Source organism: Chanodichthys erythropterus, chromosome 8 (assembly GCF_024489055.1).
Source record: "Chanodichthys erythropterus isolate Z2021 chromosome 8, ASM2448905v1, whole genome shotgun sequence".
In the NCBI taxonomy this organism is placed as follows: Eukaryota; Metazoa; Chordata; class Actinopteri; order Cypriniformes; family Xenocyprididae; genus Chanodichthys; species Chanodichthys erythropterus.
The window spans coordinates 29463113-29476506 of NC_090228.1; the positions used below are offsets into that span (position 1 = coordinate 29463113).

Below are 13394 nucleotides of genomic sequence, written 5' to 3' on the forward strand. Positions count from 1 at the left end.
TGTACACCAAGGAAATCAAAATTTTCTCGAGGGAGCATGCCCCCCGAACCCCCCTAGCATAATACATTTTGTGACCTCAGTAAATATAAAACCCTGCATACGCCCTTCTTCTTTTCTATCTAACGAAATCAAAGGTGGGACTAAACTTTGTATGCACTGTGTGATCAATGTGTGAAAATAAATGGGAGCAAAAACGCGACAATGTAAAGGTTTGTGTCTTGTTGTTCTATTCAAAAAATCAATAACTACCGATTGATTGGCATTTTATCTATCTATCTATCTATCTATCTATCTATAGATTATATATATATATATTATATATATATATATAATTGCATAAAAAAAATTTAAGGGAGGACCCACCCACATTTTTTTTGCTTTTTTAATTATAAGCCAGAAGCTTTTGAAAAAGTATCAGTGTTATTGAACTTTTTTTTTTTTTCTGAATCTGCGATTAATCCTTGGAATCCTTTATTTTATCATTTGAATGTGTTTTCCGTATGTGAATTTCTATTTCGTGTGAACTGGACTTTTATTTTGGTGTTGTGACATGACGTCATAAGGCTGCACCGCGCTCCTGCATCTGTGATTCTGCTGAAGAAAGGTTTGTGTTTTTAATCATTTAAAGTATTTAAATCTATACAACCCGTTAAGACAATCATATAGAAAACTTTGAAATGAATTAATTATTTTTGGATGTAACATTAGAATGTTTCTAATAACATTATGAACACATATTGTTTGTGAGTTTAGCTCGTCTACAGGCGAGTAACAGAAAAGGTGCGTCTCATTTTACTCCATATATTGTGAATCAGTTCATTATAAACACGCTGTTTGGTCACGGGCAAGTAATGATAGAGAAACTTCTTTTTTTGTAAACCAATTCGGATTTAGTTCGGAATCAAATGATTCACTGTTTGTAAGCGCTCGAATTACAGTAGTCATGTGTCGTTCCCGAACGAGTCGGCTCCCTTAAATGAACGAAAAGAGTCGACTCCCGATTCTCGCTCGTGATTGGTCACATACACAAGTTCAGATTCAATGCGAGTTTAGTCAGTGCACAATGATATGTTCAATGCTTACTAGTGCTGGGTGGCTTTTGATGTTGTTTATTTTTGTTTTTTTAGATAAATTAAGGTATATGCCAAAAATAATGAATTTGATAATAAGATTTGAAATTGAATTGAGTAATTCTGAATTATACAGACATGGAACTATAGGCATTTAACAAAAGTTAGTTTTGAATTTTAAAGTTAGTCAACTAGATGAGGCTTGGTCGACCAAAAATTTAATAATTAATATTAAAAAACTGCACAGGAAGTAGCGAAGTCACACAGTCAGTGATGGAGCGATCGTTAACGTCAGGAAATCCAAACATTCACCTATCATTCATCAACCTCGAATATGGCTTATCAATTCAAACATGTAAGTCTGCTCACTGTTAGCCTAGTCCTAGATAATTCTGCGCTATTATCTGCCGCATTTCTAAGTGTTTGTGTGCAGAGCACGTTTACTGCATCATGACATACAGGTGCAGGTGCGTCACTTGCATTTAAAACTTGTACAGATAAGAGCAGTGGTGTAGTTTGTATTTTTGTAATGAGTATACCGGTTTTTTTTTTTTTCCTTTTCCAACCTCATACTCACCTGTCCCAGATCAACACCCTATAATCACCACCACACTCACTAATGCATTATGCATCTACATGTAATTGAGAGCAAAGGATTGCTTATGTGTTATCAACATGTTGCTTATGTGTTATCAACATGTCAATTTATTATAAGCAACACAAGACTTTAACAGCCAATGAAATCAGCTGGAGAGACTGGACTGATTTTCTACTGTTTAGTGTCAATCACCATCTAACACAGCCAGTTAAGATCTACATTTAGCCTTAGATGTTATACTAAATTGGTAGGACTAGACGATTATGGCCTAAAATCAAAATCGATTAATTGAACATTTTACCTCGATTTAAGATTAATGAATGATTATTTTGTTTGTTTTTTTTTTATTTTTTTTTATTTTGCTCTCATAGTTTACTGACAAGGTTTGTACTGTAAATGTGATTGACTATTAAAGGTGGGAATTTTTTTTCCTATTGAAAGAGTGATCTGACATAACAGCTCACTTTCAGCAGTTATTTTATCTATGGTTCGTAACATTTCTTGCATATTTCTGCTTGTTGTAAATCAGATACAGGTACATTAGCACAGTACCAGTATGTAATGAGAGTGTCTGTGAATTAGTCATAACGTCTCTCTATTAATTATGAAGCTGTGGGTTGTAAATAGCTCCTTCAAAAGTAGAAAAAATATATGCTATAATAAGCTTTGAGTAAATCCCTGAATTTTGGTTTCGATTACTTTTCAAATAATCATCCAGCCTTAGAAAATGGTCCCTGGAGCATATAGGTTTTCCTGTCTGCTTGAGTGGGTTGCGTTTGTAGCTCTGTATAGCTGTTTTAAATATGTTTTTAAAATGTTTTTAAAATGAAAATCGCTAGCGCAACATTCTAACATTTCGTTAGCCTGTTAACCCCATCTTTTATGAGTCCATCAAACAACTGTGGTAAGCCGTAATGTGATAAATGTGGGGAAATAGTCAGGCTGATGGAGAAGATTTCAGAAGATTCCAGTTGGAGAGTACTAAAATTAACATTAAAGAGGAGTGTGAACTTGCAAGTACGATGTCAGACACTCTAATTTGCTCTAGCCCCTTCCTGTTCACCGTGGGACAATGAGCACACATGGGCCCTTAAAAGAGCAGCCAGCAAAATGGAGTGCAGCTGAAAGAAAGCAAAACTAGAGATGTTTCACATTTTGTGGAAAGATAGCACTATTGCATACAAAAAGGCCTTAAACTGTTAGTTCTGCCAATTCACTCGCTAATGCATATAGTATGCATCTGATGTAGGTAACATGTAATTGAGAGCATTCTGAAAGACTGCTTATGTGTGTGTTATCAAAATGCCAGTTTATTATAAGCAACACAAGACTTTAACAGCCAATGACATTTACAGCTGGAGAGACTGGACTGATTTTCTACTGTTTAGTGTCAATCACCATCTAACACAGCCAGTTACGATCTACATTTAGCCTTAGATGTTATACTAATATGGTCCCTGGAGTACAGGTTTTATCAGCTGGCAATTTTCAGTGCACATTTAAGAGTGAAAGTGAAAACTATTATTAACAATAATGGAAAGAATAGGCTTATCAGTAGGCCTATGTCACAGTCACCCTGTTGGGACATTGTTATTTGTTTTGCACCATTTCCTGCCAGACTGTCATCATTGTTACGCATTGCAATTCACAAGCTTGCAATTCGATTCAGTATAAGTTATTTTGGATATACTGTATATCAGGTACAGTACATAGCAAATTTTCTAAAAAAAAAAAAAAAAAATCTCAAGTAATGCTGTAAAATATACATGGGAATCAGTTGTTGACCCAGTAATATTGAAGGTTACAATGAACTGATTTGTATACAAACTTTACACTAAATTATAAAAGGCCAACCAACTTTATAAATTATTTCTAATCCAATTTGTTTCTTGAAATATAAACATTGAAATGGTGGCTGTCAGCAGCTCGATTGTAAATCTCCGTCTGTATACAAATTACGACAAGCCATGTTTGGATGCCGATCTAGGATCGCAAAGCCATGAGCATCAATAGTTGTGAAACGTCCGCCATTGTTGATGGAAGGCTTGTTCGAGATTCACCGGAGCAGCTAACTCTCACTAACTTTAACTCTCACTCTGACTCTCTTACCAGTGTACTGAACTACATCTGATTGAGACACACTCAGAGATTTAGTTTGGATGTTTTTCTTTCTGTTAATTATTCTCATCTTAATCATGACAGAGTGTCCAAACACACAGAGAAACTCCTGGTGAAGCGACTGAGATCCATATGACACTATTATAAAGATGGCATTTATTAAAAAGGAGAGTGAAGACGTGAAGATTGAAGAAACATTCAGAGTCAAACATGAAGATACTGAGGAACAAACAAAGATGGCGTTTATTAAAGAGGAGAGTGAAGACATGAAGATCGAAGAAACAATCAGAGTCAAACATGAAGATACTCAAGAACAAACAGGTTGGTTTCATTTTTTAAAGACTTCAGTAATTCTGCATCATGCATTTATTTATCTATATACTAAACCAGTGTCAAAATAAATGACACGTCAAGAATTAAATTAGGCAAAATAATAAAAATATAATAAAAAATAAAAATAATTTTGTGTAAAAGAAGGATAGTGACTTCTGAAATAGAAAAGCTCCAGTGACATCAGCAGCCAGCTTCAAATACCTTCTTCTTTTTTTTTTAATAGCTGCCATACAATTAACAATTATCTAAAAAAAGAAACAAGATACATGGTGTATATCTTTAATATTTATATATATATATATATATATATATATATATATATATATATATATATAACACAGTGGTGTGAAAAAGTGCTTGCCCTCTTCCTGATTTTTTTTTTTTTTTTTTGCATGTTTGTCACACTTTAATGTTACAGATCATCAAACAAATTTAAATATTAATCAAAGGTAACACAAGTAAACACAACATGCATTTTTTAAATGAGGGTTTTTATTATGAAGGGAAAACAAATTCCAAACCCACATGGCCCTGTGTGAAAACATTAAAACATAACTGTGGTTTATCACGCCTGAATTCAGTTTCTCTAGCCACACCCAGGCCTGATTACTGCCACACCTGTTCACAATCAAGAAATCACTTAAATAGGACCTGCCTGACAAAGTGAAGTAGACCAAAAGCTACACATCATGTTCAGATCCAAAGAAATTCGGGAACAAATGAGAAAAAGTAATTGAGATCTATCACCCTGGAAAAGATTATAAAGCCATTTCTAAAGCTTTGGGACTCCAGCGAACCACAGTGAGAGCCATTATCCACAAATAACAAAAACATGGAACAGTGGCGAACCTTCCCAGGAGTGGCCGGCCGACCAAAGTTACCCCAAGAGTGCAGCGACGACTCATCCAAGAGGTCACAAAAGACGTCACAACAACATCCAAAGAAATGCAGGCCTCACTTGCCTCAGTTAAGGTCAGTGTTCATGACTCTACCATAAGAAAGAGACTGGGCAAAAATGGCCTGCATGGCAGAGTTCCAAGATGAAAACTGCTGCTGAGCAAAAAGAACATAAAGACTCGTCTCAGGCCATCTGTTTGTGACCCCAAGCTGAAGTGAACTTAGGTTCTGCAGCAGGACAATGATCCAAAACACACCAGCAAGTCCACTTCTGAATGGCTGAAGAAAAACAAAATGAAGACTTTGGAGTGGCCTAGTCAAAGTCCTGACCTCAATCCTATTTATTGATTTTTGTTTTTCATTCATAATAAAAACCTTCATTTAAAAATGCATGGTATGTTTACTTGTTATCTTTGATTCATATTTAAATTAGTTTGATCTGAAACCTTGAAGTGTGACAAACATGCAAAAAAATTAAAAATCAGGAAAAAAATATCACACCACTATGTGTGTGTATATATATATTATATATATTTCAATCAATAGATTTTGATGGATCAAACATCAAATAAAACAAAATTAAACAAAATGAATTAGTTCTCAGATGCAATGCAGTTAGAACGGCTCAGAGGTGTCACCTCAAACCAGAGGTCCCAGATTTCATTCTTCTTGTTAAATCCAGGTATCTACGGTATATTTCTTGAACACTCGCAGCATCCCAATGCAGTGCTCTACTGCAGGTTTTTTTATAACAGGCAGTATTTCGGACATGTCCTAATGAAAGTTAAACGTGCCCTAGAACTTTTTTTTTAAAGATGTAATATAAGTCTAAGGTGTCCCCTGAATGTGTCTGTGAAGTTTCAGCTCAAAATACCCCATAGATTTTTTTAAATTAATTTTTTAACTGCCTATTTTGGGGCATCATTAGAAACGAGCCGATTTCAGGTTGCAGCCCCTTTAAATGGCGCGCTCTCCGCCCCCTCCCGAGCTCTCGACTCTATCACAGCATAAACAAAGTTTACACAGCTAATATAACCCTCAAAATGGCTCTTTATAAAGTGTTCGTCATGCATACTGAATGCATGTGTCGGATTGTGTGAGTATTGTATTTATTTGAGTGTTTACATTTGATATTGAATGAGTTTGAGGTTATGCTCTGTGGCTAACTGGCTAACACTACACTGTTGGAGAGATTTATAAAGAATGAAGTTGTGTTTATGAATTATACAGACTGCAAGTGTTTAATAATGAAAATAACGAAGGCTCTTGTCTCCGTGAATACAGTAAGAAACGATGGGTAACTTTAACCACATTTAACAGTACATTAGCAACATGCTAACGAAACATTTAGAAAGACAGTTTACAAATATCACTAAAAATGTTATCATGGATCATGTCAGTTATTATTGCTCCATCTGTTTTCCTTGCTTGTTTACCTAGTCTGATTATTCAGCAGTGCACATCCAGACGTTCTACCCTTGTGTAATACTAACTGCCCTTGTGTAATGCCTCAATCGTAGGCTGGCATATGCAAATTGGGGCATACACCCCGACTGTTACGTAACAGTTGGTGTTATGTTGAGATTCGCCTGTTCTTCTGAGGTGTTTTAAACAAATGAGATTTATATAAGAAGGAGGAAACAATGGAGCTTGAAACTCACTGTATGTCTTTTCCATGTACTGAACTCTTGTTATTTAACTATGCCAATATAAATTCAATTTTTAATTCTAGGGCACCTTTAAGAATTAACAGTATTAATAAAAGGTTCTGAGATTACAGGTTACAACTTTTTGTCAGTTGTTTAGTGGGTATAGGATCTAGAATACATGTTGTTGGATTTGATGCTTTACATGTCTAAATGTTTTTATGTCTGAGATTTTGTGCCATTAAACCGGTGTTAACTTGTTTTTGTTTGTTTTTACCCTAGACCTGATGGTGCTGAAAGAGGAAAGTCAAGAACTAAATGAAATGGAAGACAAAGATCAGTATGAGAAATGTCATGATTTTATGACTGGGGAAAAATCTTGTAGTTACTCACAGACTCATAAGACAGAAACTAGAAACCTTCAGATAAGAGTTCACACTGGAAAGAGACCTCTGACCTGCCAACAGTGTGGGAAGAGTTTCAGTCGAAAAGACAGCCTTAAAGTCCACATGAAAATCCACACTGGAGAGAAGCCTTTCACCTGCAAACTGTGTGGGAAGAGTTTCTCACTAAAAGGAAATCTTAAGACTCACATGAGAATTCACACTGGAGAGAAGCCATTCATATGCTCTCTGTGTGGAAAGAGTTTTAGACAGAAAAGAGACCTTACAATCCACTTGAGAGTTCACACTGGACAGAGCCCTTTCTGGACACAAGGCCATCTGCAAACACAAGGCCTTGAAGACCACTTTAAAATACATGCTGAGGAGAAGTCGGTCATATGCCTTCAGTGTGGAAAGATATTTACACAGAAAAGAAACCTTAAAGCCCATTTTAGACTTCACACTGGAGAGAAGCCTCACACCTGCAAACTGTGTGGAAAGAGCTTCTCACTAAATGGAAGTCTTAAAGTTCACATGAGAGTTCACACCGGTGAGAGGCCATTCATATGCTCTCAGTGTGGAAATAGTTTTAAACAGAAAAGAGACCTAAATGCCCACATGACTATTCACACTGGAGAGAAGCCTCACACCTGCAAACTGTGTGGGAAGAGCTTCTCAGTAAAAGAAAGTTTTAAGACTCACATGACAATTCACACGGGAGAGAAGCCGTTTGTTTGTGATCAGTGTGGAAAGAGTTTCAGATGTAAAGAATACCTTAATCATCACATGAGGATTCACTCAGGAGAGAAATGTTTTGTGTGTCATCAGTGCGAAAGGAGTTTCTCAGATAGGAATCACCTTGAGAATCATGTAAAAATTCATATCGGAGAGAAGCCTTTCATGTGTCATCACTGTGGAAAGAGTTTCACAAACAGAGCAAACCTTGAAGATCACATGAAAGTTCACACTGGAGAAGCGCGTTTCACCTGCCCTCAGTGTGGAAAGAGCTTCACGCTTAAAGGAGACCTTAATATTCACATGAGAGTTCACACTGGAGAGAAGCCTTACAAGTGTCATCAGTGTGAAAGGACTTTCACAGACAGGAATCAACTTGAGAATCATGTAAAAATTCACATTGGAGAGAAGCCTTTCTTGTGCCAACACTGTGGAAAAGGTTTCACATACAGAGCAAACCTTGAGTATCACATGAGAGTTCACACTGGAGAGAAGCCTTTCACCTGCCCTCAGTGTGGAAGGAGCTTCACGGTTAAAGGAAACCTTAAGCTGCATATGAGAGTTCACACTGGAGAGAAGCCTTACAAGTGTCTTCAGTGTGAAAAGAGTTTTACAATTAAAGGAAACCTTAATATTCACATGAGAGTTCACACTGGAGAGAAGCCTTACAAGTGTCCTCAGTGTGAAGAGTGTTTCACATATCACATAAGCCTGAAACAACATTTGAAAAGTCATTCTAGAAAGAAATAGCCATTTTCCTCAGTGTGACAAGAGGTTTAGAAAAAGGAGCAAGTCCAGCAATAATTTGTGCATTCACTCTGGAGAAAGACAATTCAATTGTGATCAATGCAATAAAAACGCATATATATGAAAAGTCAAATGTGAGACCCCGTTTGTGTTCTTTGTTAAAGAGTGCATCAATAGAAAATGTGTATCTGTGAAATCAAGGCTACTTTCACACCACAGCTGAATGTGGGCTTCATCTGATTGTCCACCTTCATGGCCACTTCTTTATTTGTACACCCTTATTTGTATACCCTTACCTTGGGGCTTTCTTTGTGTGAATATTTACTCCAGTGGCCACACCTGACAATCTTCCTTGCTATAGTTTCAAACATTAAAGGTGCAGTAAGCGATTTTTTTTTAGAAATGTTGTTGAAAGTTGCTTGGACTGAGCACCACAACAAATGTGTTGCCAATCGGCTTGAGTGGAGTAGAGAGAGTGAACAAGGAGATTTGAAGAAAGACTAGTAAGAGAGAGGAGAAACAGTACAAAAGAGAAAAGCTCAGAGGAATATCACTGGAAAACGAAGGGTTATGATCAGGCAAGAATTTTAAGACCCTTGTTAATATTAGAAAAGCTTTCCAGGGCTGGACACAGAGTTTGCATTGATTCTGCTCCACACACGGGTAACACTAGTTTTGCGGTTTAACAGATTCAAGAAATGCTGTTATTGTAATGTTAGCTATAGTAACAGGACAGTTTTGAGTGTCAAGGTGATGATACATTTTTTGAGCAATGTTGCTGGGCAATGTCGCCGAGCGATGATGCTTGGGCACTTTCCCATTGAGAATGGGCAACATATTTCGATCTAAATTATCCAGATAGAAATTTGTTGCCCATTCTCAATGGGAAAGTGCCCAAGCATCATCGCTTGGCGACATTGCCCAGCAACATTGCTCAAAAAGTTGCCCCGTTCATCATCACCTTAAGTGTTTGTCTGGGCTGCTGTACTGCTGGCAACCAACAACAAACTCCTGCTTGTATATACTTGTGTGTATTGTATTCATTTGTGCTTCCTTGTCGTTAGTTCATCTTCACTTCACTCTTTATTTTGCTTCGTATCTGCTATGATAAATTGACATCCACTCTTGCATACTGGAGGCCAGCTAGTGAGAGCTGTGCAGGTAAATCTCATTCCCCTGTTTTCAAGAGGGCAGTTAGGACCGAAGGGGTAACGTGTGTTCATGAATTTTAGAGGCAGAGCAATGAGAAGTGTGTTTATCTGGGTTGATTTCAAATATCAACAGTGTTCAACAAATATGGGAGATTGCATACTGCACCTTAAGCAGGTGAGGTAGAAGCCCTTTAATTTAGACTATATAGAGGTATTTCTATATGTCATGTTGGTCTGCTTTTTTTTTTTTTTTTTTTTTTTTTTTTGTGTAACGTATTTGTGAGGTATTTTGAATGTGCTGTTAAAGAGAGACATTTTTGGGAATGGCTCCAGCCAGGGACAAAACGCCCAAAAAACTGGACTGTCCTAATAAAAAGGGTACTTTCCACACCAAACCAGACTGAGAGGATGTTGGTATTGTTTGTGTAAACACATACAGTGGAAAGAGAAATTTTGTGAACCCTTTCAATGGCATGTATATAATAAAAACATTAGTTCACAATACTATGGAAAACGTTACTACCTTGTTAGCTGAATGACCCACAACTTGTTCCTGAGTTTCATGAGTTGTTCATGAGTCCTTTCTTTGTCCTGAGCAGTTAAACCATCCACTGTGACTTTTCTTCAGAAAAATCCTCCGGGTCCTGCCCATTCTTTGGTTTTCCAGCACCTTCTGCATGGTTGAATCCTATACAACACTGACAGTATGGTTTTGAGATCCATCTTTTTTACACTGAAGACAACTAATGGACTCACACATAACTATTACAAAGGGTGAAAACATTCACTGATGCTCAAGAAGGAAACAGTTTTTGAAGAGGATAAAAGAAAAAACATCCTGTTCGGAAAGTTTAAATTATTGTAGCAACTGAACAGATCAAATAAAATTATTTGTTATTTAACAAATAATCCAGCAACATCCACCTCACTCAGCGGCAAAGCTAGGTGCCAAGGTGTCTACATCAACCCCCAAAAGGACAGACGCCTTGTCTCCCCATCTTCCACTGTCTTGTGCACAAATGTGCAAGCGAGCCGTTTAAAGTATACTCCTTGGCCGTAAGTGTGGAGAGAAGCGTTTGGCGCAGGTGCATTATCTAGTGGACAAGCACTCAATTTACTTGTGCATGCATTGTTGTACATGTATCGGATGTCCGTGAACTCGCCTGATGATGAAAATTATGTAATGCGCAGAGACGGCCAACCGAAGTATACTTTGGTCACATCTCAGAGATAAGATTTAGTTTACAATGCGAAAGGAATGTATCATTCCAGTCAAGGGAAGTTGGCCACATGCAAATATACAGGCCATAAGAAACAGACCATACAAAAAACACTTAAAGCCCATAAAAGCTGACTTTACTTCATTCAGCGTGGAAGAAATTGATTGCAGCTTCAGTACCATTGAACTGAATTATCAAGACTTTCTTCTCAGACTGCATTTCCAGACACTTGTTCAATGGCTAAATCATTGCAAGTATAGTAGATTTTACTAACCAAAAAAGGTTAGTGTAAGCTATATATCCCTTTAAACAAGGTGAATTACAAAACTGATGGTTCTTTCAGATGGTTAACTTGACTCATAACTTCATTCATGTTTCTTTATTGGTTTAATTCACTTTTACTTTCCATTTTATCCATGTGTGTATGTGTGATTTGTTTAGACTAGTTATGCGTTTCTGATTTACAAGCCCGATTCCAAAAAAGTTGGGACACTGTACAAATTGTGAATTAAAACAGAATGCAATGATGTGGAAGTTTCAAATTTCAATATTTTATTCAGAATACAACATAATGACATATTAAATGTTGTATCCCCTCTTCTTTTTATAACAGTCGGCAAACATCTGGGGACTGAGAAGACAACTTGCTCAAGTTTAAGAATAGGAATGTTGTCCCATTCTTGTCTAATACAGGCTTCTAGTTGCTCGACTGTCTTAGGTCTTCTTTGTCTCATCTTCCTCTTTATGATGCACCAAATGTTTTCTATGGGTGAAAGATCTGGACTGCAGGCTGGCCATTTCAGTACCCGGATCCTCCTTCTACGCAGCCATGATGTTGTAATTGATGCAGTATGTGGTCTGGCATTGTCATGTTGGAAAATGCAAGATGTTCCCTGAAAGGGACGACGTCTGGATGGGAGCATATGTTGTTCTAGAAGTTGGATATACCTTTCAGCATTGATGGTGCCTTTCCAGATGTGTAAGCTGCCCATGCCACACACACTCATGCACCCCCATACCATCAGAGATGCAGCTTCTGAACTGAGCGCTGATAACAACTTGGGTTGTCCTTGTCCTCTTTAGTCCGGATGACATAGCATCCCAGTTTTCCAAAAAGAACTTCAAATTTTGATTCGTCTGACCACAGAACAGCTTTCCACTTTGCCATAGTCCATTTTAAATGAGCCTTGGCCCAGCGAAAACGCCTGCGCTTCTGGATCATGTTTATATATGGCTTCTTTTTTGACCTATAGAGTTTTAGCCGGCAACGGCGAATGGCACGGTGGATTGTGTTCACCGACAATGTTTTCTGGAAGTATTCCTGAGCCCATGTTGTGATTTCCATTACAGTAGCATTCCTGTATGTGATGCAGTGCCGTCTAAGGGCCCGAAGATCACGGGCATCCAGTATGGTTTTCCGGCCTTGACCCTTACGCACAGAGATTATTCCAGATTCTCTGAATCTTTGGATGATATTATGCACTGTAGATGATGATAACTTCAAACTCTTTGCAGTTGTTCTCTGAGAAACTCCTTTCTGATATTGCTTCACTATTTTTCACCGCAGCATAGGAGGAATTGGTGATCCTCTGCCCATCTTGATTTCTGAGAGACACTGCCACTCTGAGAGGTTCTTTTCATACCCAATCATGTTACCAATTGACCTAATAAGTTGCAAATTGGTCCTCCAGCTGTTCCTTATATGTACATTTAACTTTTCCGGCCTCTTATTGCTACCTGTCCCAACTTTTTTGAATGTGTAGCTCTCATAAAGTCCAAAACAAGCAAATATTTGGCATGAAATTTCAAAATGTCTCACTTTCAACATTTGATATGTTATCTATATTCTATTGGGAATAAAATATAAGTTTATGAGATTTGTAAATTATTGCATTCCTTTTTTATTCACAATTTGTACAGTGTCCCAACTTTTTTGGAATCAGGTTTGTAGTTAATAAAACTTATGCACAATACACGAGTATTTGATTCTTGATATACTATTTGCAAATCAAAGTCACTTTAATGATTCCTGATCTTGCTACAAGCTCTATTAGTACTCAATTACTCAGTTGCCTCGAAAATAACATTTCTGAGAATTGATAGACAATTAATACTTAAGGTTCGCTGGGCGGACAGGTTAATTGATTGTAATATTAATTCTACTGCATAACCCTTTCAACTGATACAAATATTTATAATTAATTATAACAAGATATCAGTATTTCCCCTTTTGGCTCATTTATACTAAATAAATATTTGAAAACATTAGTTCATTCACAATTTTAAATAATCTCAATAAATCATTTATCATAAATAGTAAGGAAGTAATATTTACCTCCAGTTATAAAGTTTTGAGAAAAATAGAGGTTGGGTCGGGATTAATTTTACTTTATGTTTAAAGAATTCCAGTCCCTCAAGAATTGATATATAGTTTACAGTGTTGTGGAATTACTCTGGAAATTTAATTAAATTACTGATTACTCCTAATCAAGCTGC

General features: G+C 37.0%; 1 protein-coding gene across 2 annotated transcripts; it reads left to right on the plus strand.

The window, feature by feature from the left end:
• Nucleotides 1-555: 555 nt before the first annotated feature.
• Nucleotides 556-8648, plus strand: LOC137024687 (zinc finger protein 585A-like). Of its 2 annotated transcripts, XM_067392501.1 has the most exons (3): nucleotides 556-604; nucleotides 3871-4107; nucleotides 6945-8648. In XM_067392501.1, exons 2-3 carry the CDS (start codon nucleotides 3936-3938, stop codon nucleotides 8528-8530), a joined length of 1758 nt encoding a protein of 585 aa, XP_067248602.1. In that variant the 5' UTR covers nucleotides 556-604; nucleotides 3871-3935; the 3' UTR covers nucleotides 8531-8648. The 2 variants fall into 2 exon arrangements, with proteins under 2 accessions (XP_067248602.1, XP_067248603.1); XM_067392502.1 differs by lacking the exon at nucleotides 556-604 and having other exon boundaries at nucleotides 3776-4107.
• Nucleotides 8649-13394: the final 4746 nt, after the last annotated feature.

Coding starts and splice junctions, on each gene's coding strand:
- LOC137024687 (XM_067392501.1), top strand. CDS start 3,936: ATGGCATTTATTAAAAAGGAGAGTGAAGACGTGAAGATTGAAGAAACA. Junction 4,108..6,944: donor AGATACTCAAGAACAAACAG/GTTGGTTTCATT, acceptor TTTTTACCCTAG/ACCTGATGGTGCTGAAAGAG.